Here is a 23,239-nt window from a genome sequence, read left to right as displayed (position 1 = left end):
TAGATTAGTCACATTACACTGAGTAAAGAAAATTTAGATTAGTTACATTACACTGAGTAAAGAAATTTTAGATTAGTTACATTACACTGAGTAAAGAAAATTTAGATTAGTTACATTACACTGACTAAAGAAATTTAGATTAGTTACATTACACTGAGTAAAGAAATTTTAGATTAGTTACATTACACTGAGTAAAGAAAATTTAGATTAGTTACATTACACTGACTAAAGAAAACTTAGATTAGTTACATTACACTGAGTAAAGAAATTTTAGATTAGTTGCATTACACTGACTAAAGAAAACTTAGATTAGTTGCATTACACTGAGTAAAGAAATTTTAGATTAGTTACATTACACTGACTAAAGAAAACTTAGATTAGTTACATTACACTGAGTAAAGACAATTTAGATTAGTTACATTACACTGAGTAAAGAAAATTTAGATTAGTTACATTACACTGACTAAAGAAAACTTAGATTAGTTACATTACACTGAGTAAAGAAATTTTAGATTAGTTACATTACACTGACTAAAGAAAACTTAGATTAGTTACATTACACTGAGTAAAGAAATTTTAGATTAGTTGCATTACACTGACTAAAGAAAACTTAGATTAGTTACATTACACTGAGTAAAGAAATTTTAGATTAGTTACATTACACTGACTAAAGAAAACTTAGATTAGTTACATTACACTGAGTAAAGAAAATTTAGATTAGTTACATTACACTGACTAAAGAAAACTTAGATTAGTTACATTACACTGAGTAAAGAAAATTTAGATTAGTTACACTACACTGACTAAAGAAAACTTAGATTAGTTACACTACACTGAGTAAAGAAATTTTAGATTAGTTACATTACACTGAGTAAAGAAAATTTAGATTAGTTGCATTACACTGAGTAAAGAAATTTTAGATTAGTTGCATTACACTGACTAAAGAAAACTTAGATTAGTTGCATTACACTGAGTAAAGAAATTTTAGATTAGTTGCATTACACTGACTAAAGAAAACTTAGATTAGTCACATTACACTGAGTAAAGAAAATTTAGATTAGTTACATTACACTGACTAAAGAAAACTTAGATTAGTTACATTACACTGAGTAAAGACAATTTAGATTAGTTACACTACACTGACTAAAGAAAACTTAGATTAGTTACACTACACTGAGTAAAGAAATTTTAGATTAGTTACATTACACTGAGTAAAGAAAATTTAGATTAGTTACACTACACTGACTAAAGAAAACTTAGATTAGTTACACTACACTGAGTAAAGAAATTTTAGATTAGTTGCATTACACTGACTAAAGAAAACTTAGATTAGTTGCATTACACTGAGTAAAGAAATTTTAGATTAGTTGCATTACACTGACTAAAGAAAACTTAGATTAGTTGCATTACACTGAGTAAAGAAAATTTAGATTAGTTACATTACACTGAGTAAAGAAAATTTAGATTAGTTACACTACACTGACTAAAGAAAACTTAGATTAGTTACACTACACTGAGTAAAGAAATTTTAGATTAGTTGCATTACACTGACTAAAGAAAACTTAGATTAGTTGCATTACACTGAGTAAAGAAATTTTAGATTAGTTGCATTACACTGACTAAAGAAAACTTAGATTAGTTGCATTACACTGAGTAAAGAAAATTTAGATTAGTTACATTACACTGAGTAAAGAAAACTTAGATTAGTTACACTACACTGAGTAAAGAAATTTTAGATTAGTTGCATTACACTGACTAAAGAAAACTTAGATTAGTTGCATTACACTGAGTAAAGAAAATTTAGATTAGTTACATTACACTGAGTAAAGAAAATTTAGATTAGTTACATTACACTGAGTAAAGAAATTTTAGATTAGTCACACTACACTGAGTAAAGAAAATTTAGATTAGTTACATTACACTGACTAAAGAAATTTTAGATTAGTTGCATTACACTGAGTAAAGAAATTTTAGATTAGTCACATTACACTGAGTAAAGAAAATTTAGATTAGTTACATTACACTGACTAAAAGAAAACTTAGATTAGTTACATTACACTGAGTAAAGAAAACTTAGATTAATTACATTACACTGAGTAAAGAAAACTTAGATTAATTACATTACACTGAGTAAAGAAAATTTAGATTAGTTACATTACACTGAGTAAAGAAATTTTAGATTAGTCACATTACACTGACTAAAGAAATTTTAGATTAGTTACATTACACTGACTAAAGAAATTTTAGATTAGTTGCATTACACTGAGTAAAGAAATTTTAGATTAGTCACATTACACTGAGTAAAGAAAATTTAGATTAGTTACATTACACTGACTAAAGAAATTTTAGATTAGTTGCATTACACTGACTAAAGAAATTTTAGATTAGTCACATTACACTGACTAAAGAAATTTTAGATTAGTTACACTACACTGAGTAAAGAAAATTTAGATTAGTTACATTACACTGACTAAAGAAATTTTAGATTGGTTGCATTACACTGAGTAAAGAAATTTTAGATTAGTTACATTACACTGACTAAAGAAATTTTAGATTAGTTGCATTACACTGAGTAAAGAAATTTTAGATTAGTCACATTACACTGAGTAAAGAAAATTTAGATTAGTTACATTACACTGACTAAAGAAAACTTAGATTAGTTACATTACACTGAGTAAAGACAATTTAGATTAGTTGCATTACACTGAGTAAAGAAATTTTAGATTAGTCACATTACACTGAGTAAAGAAAATTTAGATTAGTTACATTACACTGACTAAAGAAAACTTAGATTAGTTACATTACACTGAGTAAAGACAATTTAGATTAGTTACACTACACTGACTAAAGAAATTTTAGATTAGTTACATTACACTGAGTAAAGAAATTTTAGATTAGTCACATTACACTGAGTAAAGAAAATTTAGATTAGTTACATTACACTGACTAAAGAAAACTTAGATTAGTTACATTACACTGAGTAAAGAAATTTTAGATTAGTTGCATTACACTGACTAAAGAAAACTTAGATTAGTTGCATTACACTGAGTAAAGAAATTTTAGATTAGTCACATTACACTGAGTAAAGAAAATTTAGATTAGTTACATTACACTGAGTAAAGAAATTTTAGATTAGTTACATTACACTGAGTAAAGAAAATTTAGATTAGTTACATTACACTGAGTAAAGAAAATTTAGATTAGTTACATTACACTGAGTAAAGAAATTTTAGATTAGTCACATTACACTGAGTAAAGAAAACTTAGATTAGTTGCATTACACTGAGTAAAGAAATTTTAGATTAGTCACATTACACTGAGTAAAGAAAATTTAGATTAGTTACATTACACTGAGTAAAGAAAATTTAGATTAGTTACATTACACTGAGTAAAGAAATTTTAGATTAGTCACATTACACTGAGTAAAGAAAATTTAGATTAGTTACATTACACTGACTAAAGAAAACTTAGATTAGTTACACTACACTGAGTAAAGAAATTTTAGATTAGTTACATTACACTGAGTAAAGAAAATTTAGATTAGTTACATTACACTGACTAAAGAAAACTTAGATTAGTTACACTACACTGAGTAAAGAAATTTTAGATTAGTTGCATTACACTGACTAAAGAAAACTTAGATTAGTTGCATTACACTGAGTAAAGAAATTTTAGATTAGTTGCATTACACTGACTAAAGAAAACTTAGATTAGTTGCATTACACTGAGTAAAGAAAATTTAGATTAGTTACATTACACTGAGTAAAGAAAATTTAGATTAGTTACACTACACTGACTAAAGAAAACTTAGATTAGTTACACTACACTGAGTAAAGAAATTTTAGATTAGTTGCATTACACTGACTAAAGAAAACTTAGATTAGTTGCATTACACTGAGTAAAGAAATTTTAGATTAGTTGCATTACACTGACTAAAGAAAACTTAGATTAGTTGCATTACACTGAGTAAAGAAATTTTAGATTAGTTGCATTACACTGACTAAAGAAAACTTAGATTAGTCACATTACACTGAGTAAAGAAAATTTAGATTAGTTACATTACACTGACTAAAGAAAACTTAGATTAGTTACATTACACTGAGTAAAGACAATTTAGATTAGTTACACTACACTGACTAAAGAAAACTTAGATTAGTTACACTACACTGAGTAAAGAAATTTTAGATTAGTTACATTACACTGAGTAAAGAAAATTTAGATTAGTTACACTACACTGACTAAAGAAAACTTAGATTAGTTACACTACACTGAGTAAAGAAATTTTAGATTAGTTACATTACACTGAGTAAAGAAAACTTAGATTAGTTGCATTACACTGAGTAAAGAAATTTTAGATTAGTCACATTACACTGAGTAAAGAAAATTTAGATTAGTTACATTACACTGAGTAAAGAAAATTTAGATTAGTTACATTACACTGAGTAAAGAAATTTTAGATTAGTCACATTACACTGAGTAAAGAAAACTTAGATTAGTTGCATTACACTGAGTAAAGAAATTTTAGATTAGTCACATTACACTGAGTAAAGAAAATTTAGATTAGTTACATTACACTGAGTAAAGAAAATTTAGATTAGTTACATTACACTGAGTAAAGAAATTTTAGATTAGTCACATTACACTGAGTAAAGAAAATTTAGATTAGTTACATTACACTGACTAAAGAAAACTTAGATTAGTTACATTACACTGAGTAAAGACAATTTAGATTAGTTACACTACACTGACTAAAGAAAACTTAGATTAGTTACACTACACTGAGTAAAGAAATTTTAGATTAGTTACATTACACTGAGTAAAGAAAATTTAGATTAGTTACACTACACTGACTAAAGAAAACTTAGATTAGTTACACTACACTGAGTAAAGAAATTTTAGATTAGTTGCATTACACTGACTAAAGAAAACTTAGATTAGTTGCATTACACTGAGTAAAGAAATTTTAGATTAGTTGCATTACACTGACTAAAGAAAACTTAGATTAGTTGCATTACACTGAGTAAAGAAAATTTAGATTAGTTACATTACACTGAGTAAAGAAAATTTAGATTAGTTACACTACACTGACTAAAGAAAACTTAGATTAGTTACACTACACTGAGTAAAGAAATTTTAGATTAGTTGCATTACACTGACTAAAGAAAACTTAGATTAGTTGCATTACACTGAGTAAAGAAATTTTAGATTAGTTGCATTACACTGACTAAAGAAAACTTAGATTAGTTGCATTACACTGAGTAAAGAAATTTTAGATTAGTTGCATTACACTGACTAAAGAAAACTTAGATTAGTCACATTACACTGAGTAAAGAAAATTTAGATTAGTTACATTACACTGACTAAAGAAAACTTAGATTAGTTACATTACACTGAGTAAAGACAATTTAGATTAGTTACACTACACTGACTAAAGAAAACTTAGATTAGTTACACTACACTGAGTAAAGAAATTTTAGATTAGTTACATTACACTGAGTAAAGAAAATTTAGATTAGTTACACTACACTGACTAAAGAAAACTTAGATTAGTTACACTACACTGAGTAAAGAAATTTTAGATTAGTTACATTACACTGACTAAAGAAAACTTAGATTAGTTGCATTACACTGAGTAAAGAAATTTTAGATTAGTTGCATTACACTGACTAAAGAAAACTTAGATTAGTTGCATTACACTGAGTAAAGAAAATTTAGATTAGTTACATTACACTGAGTAAAGAAAATTTAGATTAGTTACACTACACTGACTAAAGAAAACTTAGATTAGTTACACTACACTGAGTAAAGAAATTTTAGATTAGTTGCATTACACTGACTAAAGAAAACTTAGATTAGTTGCATTACACTGAGTAAAGAAATTTTAGATTAGTTGCATTACACTGACTAAAGAAAACTTAGATTAGTTGCATTACACTGAGTAAAGAAAATTTAGATTAGTTACATTACACTGAGTAAAGAAAATTTAGATTAGTTACACTACACTGACTAAAGAAAACTTAGATTAGTTACATTACACTGAGTAAAGAAATTTTAGATTAGTTGCATTACACTGACTAAAGAAAACTTAGATTAGTTGCATTACACTGAGTAAAGAAATTTTAGATTAGTTGCATTACACTGAGTAAAGAAATTTTAGATTAGTCACACTACACTGAGTAAAGAAAATTTAGATTAGTTACATTACACTGACTAAAGAAATTTTAGATTAGTTGCATTACACTGAGTAAAGAAATTTTAGATTAGTCACATTACACTGAGTAAAGAAAATTTAGATTAGTTACATTACACTGACTAAAGAAAACTTAGATTAATTACATTACACTGAGTAAAGAAAACTTAGATTAATTACATTACACTGAGTAAAGAAAACTTAGATTAATTACATTACACTGAGTAAAGAAAATTTAGATTAGTTACATTACACTGAGTAAAGAAATTTTAGATTAGTCACATTACACTGACTAAAGAAATTTTAGATTAGTTACATTACACTGACTAAAGAAATTTTAGATTAGTTGCATTACACTGAGTAAAGAAATTTTAGATTAGTCACATTACACTGAGTAAAGAAAATTTAGATTAGTTACATTACACTGACTAAAGAAATTTTAGATTAGTTGCATTACACTGACTAAAGAAATTTTAGATTAGTCACATTACACTGACTAAAGAAATTTTAGATTAGTTACACTACACTGAGTAAAGAAAATTTAGATTAGTTACATTACACTGACTAAAGAAATTTTAGATTGGTTGCATTACACTGAGTAAAGAAATTTTAGATTAGTTACACTACACTGACTAAAGAAATTTTAGATTAGTTGCATTACACTGAGTAAAGAAATTTTAGATTAGTCACATTACACTGAGTAAAGAAAATTTAGATTAGTTACATTACACTGACTAAAGAAAACTTAGATTAGTTACATTACACTGAGTAAAGACAATTTAGATTAGTTGCATTACACTGAGTAAAGAAATTTTAGATTAGTCACATTACACTGAGTAAAGAAAATTTAGATTAGTTACATTACACTGACTAAAGAAAACTTAGATTAGTTACATTACACTGAGTAAAGACAATTTAGATTAGTTACACTACACTGACTAAAGAAATTTTAGATTAGTTGCATTACACTGAGTAAAGAAATTTTAGATTAGTCACATTACACTGAGTAAAGAAAATTTAGATTAGTTACATTACACTGACTAAAGAAAACTTAGATTAGTTACATTACACTGAGTAAAGACAATTTAGATTAGTTACACTACACTGAGTAAAGAAATTTTAGATTAGTTGCATTACACTGACTAAAGAAAACTTAGATTAGTTGCATTACACTGAGTAAAGAAATTTTAGATTAGTCACATTACACTGAGTAAAGAAATTTTAGATTAGTTACATTACACTGAGTAAAGAAAATTTAGATTAGTTACATTACACTGAGTAAAGACAATTTAGATTAGTTACACTACACTGACTAAAGAAATTTTAGATTAGTTACACTACACTGACTAAAGAAAATTTAGATTAGTTACATTACACTGAGTAAAGAAATTTTAGATTAGTCACATTACACTGAGTAAAGAAAATTTAGATTAGTTACATTACACTGAGTAAAGAAATTTTAGATTAGTTACACTACACTGACTAAAGAAAACTTAGATTAGTTACACTACACTGAGTAAAGAAATTTTAGATTAGTTGCATTACACTGACTAAAGAAAACTTAGATTAGTTGCATTACACTGAGTAAAGAAATTTTAGATTAGTTACATTACACTGAGTAAAGAAAATTTAGATTAGTTACATTACACTGAGTAAAGAAAATTTAGATTAGTTACATTACACTGAGTAAAGAAATTTTAGATTAGTCACATTACACTGAGTAAAGAAAACTTAGATTAGTTGCATTACACTGAGTAAAGAAATTTTAGATTAGTCACATTACACTGAGTAAAGAAAATTTAGATTAGTTACATTACACTGAGTAAAGAAAATTTAGATTAGTTACATTACACTGAGTAAAGAAATTTTAGATTAGTCACATTACACTGAGTAAAGAAAACTTAGATTAGTTGCATTACACTGAGTAAAGAAATTTTAGATTAGTCACATTACACTGAGTAAAGAAAATTTAGATTAGTTACATTACACTGAGTAAAGAAAATTTAGATTAGTTACATTACACTGAGTAAAGAAATTTTAGATTAGTCACATTACACTGAGTAAAGAAAATTTAGATTAGTTACATTACACTGACTAAAGAAAACTTAGATTAGTTACATTACACTGAGTAAAGACAATTTAGATTAGTTACACTACACTGACTAAAGAAAACTTAGATTAGTTACACTACACTGAGTAAAGAAATTTTAGATTAGTTACATTACACTGAGTAAAGAAAATTTAGATTAGTTACACTACACTGACTAAAGAAAACTTAGATTAGTTACACTACACTGAGTAAAGAAATTTTAGATTAGTTGCATTACACTGACTAAAAAAACTTAGATTAGTTGCATTACACTGAGTAAAGAAATTTTAGATTAGTTGCATTACACTGACTAAAGAAAACTTAGATTAGTTGCATTACACTGAGTAAAGAAAATTTAGATTAGTTACATTACACTGAGTAAAGAAAATTTAGATTAGTTACACTACACTGACTAAAGAAAACTTAGATTAGTTACACTACACTGAGTAAAGAAATTTTAGATTAGTTGCATTACACTGACTAAAGAAAACTTAGATTAGTTGCATTACACTGAGTAAAGAAATTTTAGATTAGTTGCATTACACTGACTAAAGAAAACTTAGATTAGTTGCATTACACTGAGTAAAGAAAATTTAGATTAGTTACATTACACTGAGTAAAGAAAACTTAGATTAGTTACACTACACTGAGTAAAGAAATTTTAGATTAGTTGCATTACACTGACTAAAGAAAACTTAGATTAGTTGCATTACACTGAGTAAAGAAAATTTAGATTAGTTACATTACACTGAGTAAAGAAAATTTAGATTAGTTACATTACACTGAGTAAAGAAATTTTAGATTAGTCACACTACACTGAGTAAAGAAAATTTAGATTAGTTACATTACACTGACTAAAGAAATTTTAGATTAGTTGCATTACACTGAGTAAAGAAATTTTAGATTAGTCACATTACACTGAGTAAAGAAAATTTAGATTAGTTACATTACACTGACTAAAGAAAACTTAGATTAGTTACATTACACTGAGTAAAGAAAATTTAGATTAGTTACATTACACTGAGTAAAGAAATTTTAGATTAGTCACATTACACTGACTAAAGAAATTTTAGATTAGTTACATTACACTGACTAAAGAATTTTAGATTAGTTGCATTACACTGAGTAAAGAAATTTTAGATTAGTCACATTACACTGAGTAAAGAAAATTTAGATTAGTTACATTACACTGACTAAAGAAATTTTAGATTAGTTGCATTACACTGACTAAAGAAATTTTAGATTAGTCACATTACACTGACTAAAGAAATTTTAGATTAGTTACACTACACTGAGTAAAGAAAATTTAGATTAGTTACATTACACTGACTAAAGAAATTTTAGATTGGTTGCATTACACTGAGTAAAGAAATTTTAGATTAGTTACACTACACTGACTAAAGAAATTTTAGATTAGTTGCATTACACTGAGTAAAGAAAATTTAGATTAGTTACATTACACTGACTAAAGAAAACTTAGATTAGTTACATTACACTGAGTAAAGACAATTTAGATTAGTTACACTACACTGACTAAAGAAATTTTAGATTAGTTGCATTACACTGAGTAAAGAAATTTTAGATTAGTCACATTACACTGAGTAAAGAAAATTTAGATTAGTTACATTACACTGACTAAAGAAAACTTAGATTAGTTACATTACACTGAGTAAAGACAATTTAGATTAGTTACACTACACTGACTAAAGAAAACTTAGATTAGTTACACTACACTGAGTAAAGAAATTTTAGATTAGTTGCATTACACTGACTAAAGAAAACTTAGATTAGTTGCATTACACTGAGTAAAGAAATTTTAGATTAGTCACATTACACTGAGTAAAGAAAATTTAGATTAGTTACATTACACTGAGTAAAGAAATTTTAGATTAGTCACATTACACTGAGTAAAGAAAATTTAGATTAGTTACATTACACTGAGTAAAGAAAATTTAGATTAGTTACATTACACTGAGTAAAGAAATTTTAGATTAGTCACATTACACTGAGTAAAGAAAATTTAGATTAGTTACATTACACTGAGTAAAGAAATTTTAGATTAGTTACACTACACTGACTAAAGAAAACTTAGATTAGTTACACTACACTGAGTAAAGAAATTTTAGATTAGTTGCATTACACTGACTAAAGAAAACTTAGATTAGTTGCATTACACTGAGTAAAGAAATTTTAGATTAGTCACATTACACTGAGTAAAGAAAATTTAGATTAGTTACATTACACTGAGTAAAGAAAATTTAGATTAGTTACATTACACTGAGTAAAGAAATTTTAGATTAGTCACATTACACTGAGTAAAGAAAACTTAGATTAGTTGCATTACACTGAGTAAAGAAATTTTAGATTAGTCACATTACACTGAGTAAAGAAAATTTAGATTAGTTACATTACACTGAGTAAAGAAATTTTAGATTAGTCACATTACACTGAGTAAAGAAAACTTAGATTAGTTGCATTACACTGAGTAAAGAAATTTTAGATTAGTCACATTACACTGAGTAAAGAAAATTTAGATTAGTTACATTACACTGAGTAAAGAAAATTTAGATTAGTTACATTACACTGAGTAAAGAAATTTTAGATTAGTCACATTACACTGAGTAAAGAAAATTTAGATTAGTTACATTACACTGACTAAAGAAATTTTAGATTAGTCACACTACACTGAGTAAAGAAAATTTAGATTAGTTACATTACACTGAGTAAAGAAATTTTAGATTAGTTGCATTACACTGACTAAAGAAAACTTAGATTAGTTGCATTACACTGACTAAAGAAATTTTAGATTAGTTACACTACACTGACTAAAGAAATTTTAGATTAGTTACACTACACTGACTAAAGAAATTTTAGATTAGTTACACTACACTGACTAAAGAAATTTTAGATTAGTCACACTACACTGAGTAAAGAAAACTTAGATTAGTTACATTACACTGAGTAAAGACAATTTAGATTAGTTACACTACACTGACTAAAGAAATTTTAGATTAGTTACACTACACTGACTAAAGAAATTTTAGATTAGTTACACTACACTGACTAAAGAAATTTTAGATTAGTTACACTACACTGACTAAAGAAAACTTAGATTAGTTACATTACACTGAGTAAAGACAATTTAGATTAGTTACACTACACTGACTAAAGAAATTTTAGATTAGTCACACTACACTGAGTAAAGAAAACTTAGATTAGTTACATTACACTGAGTAAAGACAATTTAGATTAGTTACACTACACTGACTAAAGAAATTTTAGATTAGTTGCATTACACTGACTAAAGAAATTTTAGATTAGTTACACTACACTGACTAAAGAAATTTTAGATTAGTTACACTACACTGACTAAAGAAATTTTAGGTTAGTTACACTACACTGACTAAAGAAATTTTAGATTAGTTACATTACACTGACTAAAGAAAATTTAGATTAGTTGCATTACACTGACTAAAGAAATTTTAGATTAGTTGCATTACACACTTCTAAGCTCATAGTGTTTAAGACTTACTTGATGTTTGTCTACTGGATTTGTAAAATTACTGTTTTCAATTGGAACAGTTTGAAAGTTTGTATTTATTTCTTTAATTGTATGATTTCATTTTTATCATCATTCAAATGTTTCACACATATATGTAAATGTGGCTTGTTTCGGTTGAGAAAATATTTTATGTAGACCCAAACGAGCCATTTTTACATATATATTTTTCTCTACAAATGGGTTTTCTCGACATTGCTGATTTCACACATCTTGTTGAACAGTTTTTTTCATGGGTTGAAGTAGGGTTCAATCTTTAATACATCAACTGATTCCAATAGTGGATATCCTCTAGATATTTCACTTCATTACATGCATATTTGTAACAGGTGTATGTAATTTATGTTAGTAGATTTATTTGAATTTATAGGAACATAATTACAGATCTCTTTCTTATTTGCTTTGATTGAATTGGGTAATCTCTGATTTTAAATATTTTTTGTTGTGGTTATTGTAGGTGGAACATGTGAAAGTCATCCAAGTAATCAAACAGGCTCTTGTAAATCAGTTTATCTTTGGAATACCTGTCTTAATTTGTGCCTATTACCTGAGAAATGTGATAGGTTATTCTATAGGTCCAGAACTTCCTACCTTTCAATGGGTTCTGTTAGAATTGATTGTTTTTGTGTTGGTCGAAGAAATAGCATTTTACTACTCCCACAGGTAAAGTCTTGTAAACCTGATACGTTTAGTGTTTAACTAGAAATAACTAACTGGTTTATTGATAACCTATTTACTGCTTAGCTGTAATTACTTAATTTCTTCTGTAAAGAGGAAGATGAGATGTTATTGTTCTTACAGAGGAGGATATTATTACATTGTTTTACAGAGGAGGATATTATTACATTGTTTTACAGAGGAGGATATTATTACATTGTTTTACAGAGGAGGATAAGATGTTATTGTTCTTACAGAGGAGGATATTATTACATTGTTTTACAGAGGAGGATATTATTACATTGTTTTACAGAGGAGGATAAGATGTTATTGTTCTTACAGAGGAGAATATTATTATATTGTTTTACAGAGGAGGATAAGATGTTATTGTTCTTACAGAGGAGGATAAGGTGTTATTGTTCTTACAGAGGAGGATAAGATGTTATTGTTCTTACAGAGGAGAATAAGATGTTATTGTTCTTACAGAGGAGGATAAGATGTTATTGTTCTTACAGAGGAGGATAAGATGTTATTGTTCTTACAGAGGAGGATAAGATGTTATTGTTCTTACAGAGGAGGATAAGATGTTATTGTTCTTACAGAGGCGAATAAGATGTTATTGTTCTTACAGAGGAGAATAAGATGTTATTGTTCTTACAGAGGAGAATAAGATGTTATTGTTCTTAAAGAGGAGAATAAGATGTTATTGTTCTTACAGAGGAGAATAAGATGTTATTGTTCTTACAGAGGAGGATAAGGTGTTATTGTTCTTACAGAGGAGAATAAGATGTTATTGTTCTTACAGAGGAGAATAAGATGTTATTGTTCTTACAGAGGAGAATAAGATGTTATTGTTCTTACAGAGGAGGATAAGATGTTATTGTTCTTACAGAGGAGGATAAGGTGTTATTGTTCTTACAGAGGAGGATAAGATGTTATTGTTCTTACAGAGGAGAATAAGATGTTATTGTTCTTACAGAGGAGGATAAGATGTTATTGTTCTTACAGAGGAGGATAAGATGTTATTGTTCTTACAGAGGAGGATAAGATGTTATTGTTCTTACAGATGAGGATAAGATGTTATTGTTCTTACAGAGGAGAATAAGATGTTATTGTTCTTACAGAGGAGAATATTATTACATTGTTTTACAGAGGAGGATAAGATGTTATTGTTCTTACAGAGGAGGATATTATTATATTGTTTTACAGAGGAGAATAAGATGTTATTGTTCTTACAGAGGAGGATAAGATGTTATTGTTCTTACAGAGGAGGATAAGATGTTATTGTTCTTACAGAGGAGAATAAGATGTTATTGTTTTACAGAGGATAATATTATTACATTGTTTTACAGAGGAGGATATTATTACATTGTTTTACAGAGGAAGATATTATTACATTGTTTTACAGAGGAGGATAAGATGTTATTGTTCTTACAGAGGAGAATATTATTACATTGTTTTACAGAGGAGGATAAGATGTTATTGTTCTTACAGAGGAGGATATTATTATATTGTTTTTACAGAGGAGGATAAGATGTTATTGTTCTTACAGAGGAGGATAAGATGTTATTGTTCTTACAGAGGAGGATAAGATGTTATTGTTCTTACAGAGGAGGATAGGATGATATTGTTTGTACAGATCAGAATAAGATGTTATTGTTCTTACCGAGGAGAATAAGATGTTATTGTTCTTACAGAGGAGAAGAAGATGTTATTGTTCTTACAGAGGAGGATAAGATGTTATTGTTCTTACAGAGGAGAAGAAGATGTTATTGTTCTTACAGAGGAGAATAAGATGTTATTGTTCTTACAGAGGAGGATAAGATGTTATTGTTCTTACAGAGGAGGATAAGATGTTATTGTTCTTACAGAGGATGATAAGATGTTATTGTTCTTACAGAGGAGAATAAGATGTTATTGTTCTTAAAGAGGAGAATAAGATGTTATTGTTCTTACAGAGGAGAATAAGATGTTATTGTTCTTACAGAGGAGAATAAGATGTTATTGTTCTTAAAGAGGAGAATAAGATGTTATTGTTCTTACAGAGGAGAATAAGATGTTATTGTTCTTACAGAGGAGAATAAGATGTTATTGTTCTTACAGAGGAGAATAAGATGTTATTGTTCTTAAAGAGGAGAATAAGATGTTATTGTTCTTAAAGAGGAGAATAAGATGTTATTGTTCTTACAGAGGAGAATAAGATGTTATTGTTCTTACAGAGGAGAATAAGATGTTATTGTTCTTAAAGAGGAGAATAAGATGTTATTGTTCTTACAGAGGAGAATAAGATGTTATTGTTCTTAAAGAGGAGAATAAGATGTTATTGTTCTTACAGAGGAGAATAAGATGTTATTGTTCTTACAGAGGAGAATAAGATGTTATTGTTCTTACAGAGGAGAATAAGATGTTATTGTTCTTACAGAGGAGAATAAGATGTTATTGTTCTTACAGAGGAGGATAAGATGTTATTGTTCTTACAGAGGAGGATAAGATGTTATTGTTCTTACAGAGGAGGATAAGATGTTATTGTTCTTACAGAGGAGGATAAGATGTTATTGTTCTTACAGATGAGGATAAGATGTTATTGTTCTTACAGAGGAGAATAAGATGTTATTGTTCTTACAGAGGAGAATATTATTATATTGTTTTACAGAGGAGAATAAGATGTTATTGTTCTTACAGAGGAGGATAAGATGTTATTGTTCTTACAGAGGAGGATAAGATGTTATTGTTCTTACAGAGGAGAATAAGATGTTATTGTTTTACAGAGGATAATATTATTACATTGTTTTACAGAGGAGGATATTATTACATTGTTTTACAGAGGAAGATATTATTACATTGTTTTACAGAGGAAGATATTATTACATTGTTTTACAGAGGAGGATAAGATGTTATTGTTCTTACAGAGGAGGATAAGATTATATTGTTCTTACAGAGGAGAATAAGATGTTATTGTTCTTACAGAGGAGAATAAGGTGTTATTGTTCGTACAGAGGAGGATAACATGTTATTGTTCTTACAGAGGAGGATAAGATGTTATTGTTCTTACAGAGGAGGATAAGATGTTATTGTTCTTACAGAGGAGAATAAGATGTTATTGTTCTTACAGAGGAGAATAAGATGTTATTGTTCTTACAGAGGAGAATATTATTACATTGTTTTACAGAGGAGGATAAGATGTTATTGTTCTTACAGAGGAGGATATTATTATATTGTTTTACAGAGGAGAATAAGATGTTATTGTTCTTACAGAGGAGGATAAGATGTTATTGTTCTTACAGAGGAGGATAAGATGTTATTGTTCTTACAGAGGAGAATAAGATGTTATTGTTTTACAGAGGATAATATTATTACATTGTTTTACAGAGGAGGATATTATTACATTGTTTTACAGAGGAAGATATTATTACATTGTTTTACAGAGGAAGATATTATTACATTGTTTTACAGAGGAGGATAAGATGTTATTGTTCTTACAGAGGAGGATAAGATTATATTGTTCTTACAGAGGAGAATAAGATGTTATTGTTCTTACAGAGGAGAATAAGGTGTTATTGTTCTTACAGAGGAGGATAACATGTTATTGTTCTTACAGAGGAGGATAAGATGTTATTGTTCTTACAGAGGAGGATAAGATGTTATTGTTCTTACAGAGGAGAATAAGATGTTATTGTTCTTACAGAGGAGAATAAGATGTTATTGTTCTTATAAATGAGGATAAGATGTTATTGTTCTTACAGAGGAGGATAAGGTGTTATTGTTCTTACAGAGGAGAATAAGATGTTATTGTTCTTACAGAGGAGAATAAGATGTTATTGTTCTTACAAATGAGGATAAGATGTTATTGTTCTTACAGAGGAGGATAAGGTGTTATTGTTCTTACAGAGGAGAATAAGATGTTATTGTTCTTACAGAGGAGGATAAGATGTTATTGTTCTTACAGAGGAGGATAAGATGTTATTGTTCTTACAGAGGAGAATAAGATGTTATTGTTCTTACAGAGGAGAATAAGATGTTATTGTTCTTATAAGATTATATTGTTCCTACACAGAAGTGTCACATAATTAAATAACATTATTAAGCAACACCCAGATTCAAAGCTTTCATATAAAAGTCATGTTGTAGTGACAATAAAACATTAAGAATAATTGTAGTTTATAAACAGCATGTCCAAATAACACATGCTTTATTACTTATTTTTTGCTACAGTACCAGTGTATGTTATACTATGTAATTAATATTGCACTGGTGGTTGTAATAATAAACACATATTTTTGATACACTACCTATTTTCACAAGATTAGCTTTTCTCACTTTGTGCTTCCTTCTATTTGCAAATATTTTTGAATGCATGCCAACAGCCTTACCTCTTTCTGATAGAACACAAAGTTTCATTACATCTCTTATGTATGATGTCTCCACCAATAAGAGAGCACTACTGTTATATGACTCCTCATGCCCCACCATGGAGCTATCACTTCTCATTACATCATTATTGAGAGAGAAGATGTTTTTCTTTAGAATAATTATTTTTATAATTATCACCCTATAAGTGGTTTAACATTCTTTAACTTTGTTTGAATTAACTTACTTCAAATTCCCTTAGTTGAACTATCTTTTATTTGCTGTACATTTTTTGCTGGTTTTGTATCACCCGTTAATTCCAAAGTCACTGTTACTACTTTGTGTGCATATCACTCATCTGTTAGCCAAAAGCATGGTGACCCATTGGGGATTTCATGACCTTTGTTCTCACAGGGATGAAGCACTATATGGAAACCACATTGTTTGTGGCTTTATTCTTCCTGTACTTTTGAACCTTTACAGGCATATGCTGAAGATAATTTTGATCACCCCAAAATTTGCTGTGCTTAACTACACCTTTCTGAGGATTCTGTTCAGCCTTTGTTGGTTCTCTCAGAGCTTATATCTCAGGTATGTGTTGTTTAAGTTCTTGCTATTGTTTTTTTTTTGTTCAGGTTTATATTGTGCTTTTACCCTCTTATTTTATGATAGCAATAATATGCCTCTTTCCTATAAGCTTTGGATCAGTCTGTGCTTGTAATTTGTTTTAGTAGACTTCCACATTTTGGATCACCAGTTGTGATTCAGTTTACTTATTTGGGAGGATGAGTCCCAAACTTTCCTGTTCATCCTACCTCTGCTTCATTTTCCAACCTTGGTTTTCCTGTGTCCTTGTTGTCGTGGGTTGCTCATGTTCAACAGGGCTCGGTCTATTCTTGTGAGATACCCAGTGTTCTTCATCAGAGCTGTGGTGTGGCTCCAAATCCTGTTTTTTGTCTTATCCTTTCCAGCTTTTTCTGTCACAGCTTCCCATGGTATTGCTGTTTGCCATTTTTGGCAACAGTACATGGCATTTCCTTCCTTCCTCTTTGGAATCCCTGGTCATGCCACTATCTATCTGAGGCAGTTCTTGTCCTCCTACCATGTGGGTTTTACGACTGCCAGTTTGCCCTTTGTGGAATGGTATACACCTTAGGGTCTTGTCCTTCAGTCTTCTGTCCCATATGTTTTTCCAGTTCAGAACAGGAGTCAGACAATCCTACTCATCAGCTCCTTCTTAATGCTCTGTTTTCTTCAACACCCATCTTGGTTGGGCCCTACATTCTCCTCTGAGACTCCATTTTATACAGCTGACCACTTGGACTGTCCTGTCTGCTCTTTCTACTAGAAAGGTTCTATAGCGTTTGTGGTGGTGGTGGTTGACTCACAAACCTTTCATACTCCTTGGCAGGGCTTATTTGCATTTGCTCCAGTGGGCTTTACATGGCAAGTGGAACCATGAATCGAATCCCCTTGTATGCTCCTATTCATTCCAGGGTTCTTGTTTCCTCCTTCACAGCCCTCTTATCTTTCCTTGGATACACTAGCCAGTTGGATTCAATGTCTCCTTCCTGGTGTAATCTCTTTCACCCATCATCTGTTTCACCTTGTCTTCTCATTTGTCTTATCTTTATTGGACAATGGAGGAGATTATACTGTTGAGGATTTCTTGTATGTTCTCGTGCCACACCCACATCAAGATCAGGTGAACAGCCACAGTTGGTAGGTGATATCCTGTGGATGCAGAAACAGAGATGTAGTGTAGATAGTGCTTCAGCTTCCTTTTGGACCCCATTCTGTCACGGGTGGTAACTGACCAGATATTCTGTCTGTACTGGCTATGTTGATCCCTATGTTTCCATGGCTGTGTACACTTATCCTTGAGATTGTTTATCATGTAAGATCACTAGAGTGTAAAGTCCTCATGATATTTGCATCTTAATGTGCCTGTTCAGGACCACACCACCAATAGAGTAGAACAGAAGAGGATTGTTGCTATGCCATGCCCTAGCCACTCTACATCTTGGGACACATCATTTCTTACCAATTTTCTGTCATGGTGTTGAATGATTCTACTTGTTTCATGTCTGTTTCTTGCACCATCCTCTCCTATGTGAATTTTCTTCCTTTTTGTTCTTGGCGTAGAGCTTGTTTAAATGAGAGATGTGTTGGGAGTCCAACAGAAGGAAGATTGAAGGCTTGTGGCATGCATTCAAAGAAGTTTTCAAACAGAGAGCAGCATAAAACAAGAAAACCAAAGTTTGGGTGAGAAAAGGGAAGTACCTATTGGAAATACATTTTAATTTAGGAAAATTATAATTTTTCTTATAATGTGTTTAGATTTAACTATTAAAATGTTTAAAACTATAGAATGTAATTGTTTATTCTGGAGAATTTCTAACATCAGTTTTTATACGTTAAGGTATCATGAGTGCATATTTATCACATTCTCCTGACATTAGTTTTGCTGTGTTTATATACATACTAAAATTTCTACACTCAAACACTTAATAGATTCCTAGTTAAGACAAATGATATGTACCTTGATTTATATTAGTTTTAATATAGGTTAAAGATGTTTATGTATATAATTAAGGTTTCTTCACCATCCTCACATCTACAAATACATTCATAAACAACATCACGAGTGGACAGCTCCAATCGCTATAAGTGCAATTTATTGTCATCCAGTGGAATATGTTTTATCCAGTGTTTTGCCAACAATCCTTGGAGTTCTCTTTATGGGCAGTCACACTGCAACCTGTTGGTTATGGGTTATACTAGCCACCTTCTCAACATTAAATGCCCATTCTGGTTACCACTTTCCATTTTTCCCTTCACCTGAAGCACATGATTTCCACCACCTAAAGTAAGTATAGTGTTTTTTTCTCTTTTATGCATGAAAATTAAAACAGTTCCACAAATGCATTTCAAGTGATAATTTACTTTACAAGTTGTGTGTACTAAAAGATTGTTTCTTAACTTCTTTATGAGACATTTGTATCAACTATACTGGTGCAAGATTTTGTGGAACTGTTTTGTTAGTTTGAGAACACTAACAATAATATTTTTATCACTGTCATATTGTTGCAAGATTTTGTAGAATTGTTTTGTAAGTTTGAGAATACTAACAATAATATTTTTATGATTATTATATTGTTGCAAGATTTTGTAGAATTGTTTTGTTCGTTTGAGAACACTAACAATAATATTTTTATCACTGTCATATTGTTGCAAGATTTTGTAGAATTGTTTTGTTAGTTTGAGAACACTAACAATATTTTTATTACTATCATATTGTTGCAAGATTTTGTAGAATTGTTTTATTAGTTTGAGAACACTAACAATAATATTTTTATGATTATCATATTGTTGCAAGATTTTGTAGAATTGTTTTGTTAGTTTGAGAACACTAACAATAATATTTTTATGATTGTCATATTGTTGCAAGATTTTGTAGAATTGTTTTGTTAGTTTGAGAACACTAACAACATTTTTATCACTATCATATTGTTGCAAGATTTTGCAGAATTGTTTTGTTACTTTAAGAACACTAACAATAATATTTTTATGATTATCATATTGTTGCAAGATTTTGTAGAATTGTTTTGTTAGTTTGAGAACACTAAAATAATATATTTACGATTATCATATTGTTGCAAGATTTTGTAGAATTGTTTTGTTAGTTTAAGGATACTAACAATAATATTTTTATGATTATCATATTGTTGCAAGATTTTGTGGAACTGTTTTTTTTAGTTTGGAAATGCTGACAATAATATTTTCATGGTTATTATATTTTTGTTTATGGACATACTTCCCCTGGAAGTGAGGGTAAAGGGGGAATTTGCCTTCCCTTTGAGAATGTGAAAACATTGTTGTTCTTTCTCTATTAACTAGATGGTTTAAAATTAACTGAAATGTATGTTTCTTCTAGTGGTTTAAATGCTTATATAAATGGATTCCATTTCACTGTTCAGTTAATATGTTACTATGAAAATGAAGCTGTTCTTTTCATTTTTAAGTAGTGTGATTTCCCCTCTGTTAGGAAGAAAGGTTAATAACTAATAACATATAAGACATTGATTCAAGGGTTAACATAAATTATTTGAAATTCAAAGTAACTTAGGGGTGAATATGTGAGAATCAGTTAATTTTTGTTATACGATTATTGAAGTTATCTCTGTCTGTAGATTCAACCAGAATTATGGAGTTCTAGGTGTCTTGGATCGACTGCATGGGACAGATATCCAGTTTCGTAACAGTACGATCTACAAACGCCATATCATGCTTCTCAGCTTGGTCCCCCTTAAGCAGCTGTACGTTAACAACAATAAACAGAAAGCAATCTAAATGTGTAACTGACTTGTTATTTCACTATACATGTAATTGATATTATAACTTTGTTTTATAATGATTACTGAAGATTGCTAGGAATTATTTTTTATGCTAAGCTTTACTTGTTACATTGGTTAGTATGCTTATTGGGTGTGTTTTTTTTCAAAATGCTACTTAAAGTTGTTGGATGAATAATAAAGACTAAATTGACACATGTAAATTATAACATTTTCTAGTTTATTTTATGTGAGGATTTGAGTGGATGTCCTTTGTCAGTCAATGAAGAGCATGCTACAATGGAGTTGGGCCTAATTGGTTACTGGAAAGGAAATCTTTATCAGTTATTTCTAGAGGGAATCTTTATTGGTTACTTTAGAGTATATCTCTATTGGTTGCTTACAGAAGTAATCTTTGTTACTTCCAGAGTACATCTCTATTGGTTGCGTACAGAGGTAATCTTTGTTACTTCCAAAAAGAATCTTTGTTGGTTACTTTCAGAGTGAGCCTTATTCTTTTGTCAGTATTGTATGTGCATGAACTGAAATGTAACTTTTTTTTCAGTTCATCTGCATGTATTTAGCAACCAGATTTGCTTGTCTTCTACTTTCTTGTTCTGTGATTTATGTATGTAAATTGCATGAGAAGTGTATATCCTACAGATGAATATGCGACCATATATGAATCCTAAAATAGGCTTCCCATAAATGCTGTGTTTCTGTGTAATAAATCTTGTTTTGATTTACAATAAATTAACACCAAAATTTTTAATACTTGGGCCACAAATTGGAATTATTGTTTTTGTATTTTAGAGCAGGAAAATTGATAAAATATCTGTGATATATAAATCTAGAAAATTACAATTTTTTTAGCAAATCTAAAATAAAAGAAAAATGAGTGATATTTGGGCAATATATCAAAGTTTTATTAATGTTTGAAAAACTACAATGTCTTGTTGAGACGTTTGCCAACAATAAACTTATTTTAATAGGTCTACAAGTGGATTCTCATGTCAAGTGGTTTTTTGTGTTGACAATAAAATTTCTTGATTACTTTAATAACGTTAATTTTTGTTAGACTTTTTTGCATTTTAACAAAACATTACATGAACATATATTCATTGTTTACAGCATAAACTTACCTTCTCTTTCTCTGTGTTAACAACACTATAACAAGAGTGCTACAAAAAGCAGTCTATCTGTTTTAGTTTTCTTTATATATTTCTCTTTTGGTTTCTTAATAAAAATTACTTTTTTTATATAACAATCTCTATGAGGATATACAAATAAACTGTGACCAAACAGTGAGGCCCTGCTGGTTTCTTAAATTTTCTGATTCTGTGGGAATTGAGACCAATTCTGTCACAGCAACAACAACCAACCCAGAGAAAATTCTGATCTATACAAGTTGAACTTCAGCAAATAATTACTGTCTTTCCTCAACAGAGATATTCCTGCAGATAGAATATGGGGACAATTGTATGCTATGCTCATATTTAGCCAAGAAATTTTGTTCCCGGTAGATGTGGTTGTTTGGTCTTCTACATAGAAGACCCCCTGTGTGGTGTTACAGTGTGGAGTCATTGCTTAACAAAACATGAATTTTCTTATATATAAAATCTTAAATGTATGAGTTATAAACCCTTCTATGTGACAAATTTGATTATGCTTAATTAAATAATAGAAAATCATACTTTCCAAGCTATCAAGTGATTTTCCTTAAGCAAAACGGTAGAACCATTTTGTGCAAATCACTCACCAGGGGTAGCTGACTAATGAAAGCCTTTGTACTGCATAGCCTTGGAACATCTAAAGAGTGTATAACTTTTGCACATGCACTGAGGGAACTGTGGTTCATCAGAGTCTGTAATGATATATAAGGTAATAACAGCAAAAATATTAATCGCTTCTTATGAGAGTTTTAGGTGAAAAGTTGTTAGTTTAATTTTCTTGGTGACTAACTACTAGCGATAGCTGCAGAGACTAACCAGACATGTTATGGAGTAATCTGTGAGATTGCCAGAGAAAGTTTGTTGTAAACTGTTACTGTATGTAACAATGTG

At 29.4% G+C, this 23,239-nt stretch overlaps 1 protein-coding gene across 1 annotated transcript; it reads left to right on the top strand.

Moving 5' to 3' along the window:
• Positions 1-12,295: 12,295 nt before the first annotated feature.
• Positions 12,296-22,238, top strand: LOC143246001 (fatty acid hydroxylase domain-containing protein 2-like; the record flags this gene model as incomplete). The annotated part of the gene is made up of 3 exons (XM_076492250.1): positions 12,296-12,501; positions 19,439-19,711; positions 21,036-22,238. Coding segments are annotated over 3 exons (639 nt in total), but the record flags the coding sequence as incomplete, so codon positions are not given.
• Between the last annotated feature and the right edge of the window lie 1,001 nt (positions 22,239-23,239).

Source organism: Tachypleus tridentatus, chromosome 3 (assembly GCF_004210375.1).
Source record: "Tachypleus tridentatus isolate NWPU-2018 chromosome 3, ASM421037v1, whole genome shotgun sequence".
In the NCBI taxonomy this organism is placed as follows: Eukaryota; Metazoa; Arthropoda; class Merostomata; order Xiphosura; family Limulidae; genus Tachypleus; species Tachypleus tridentatus.
This window is presented reverse-complemented; position numbering and strand designations above follow the sequence as displayed.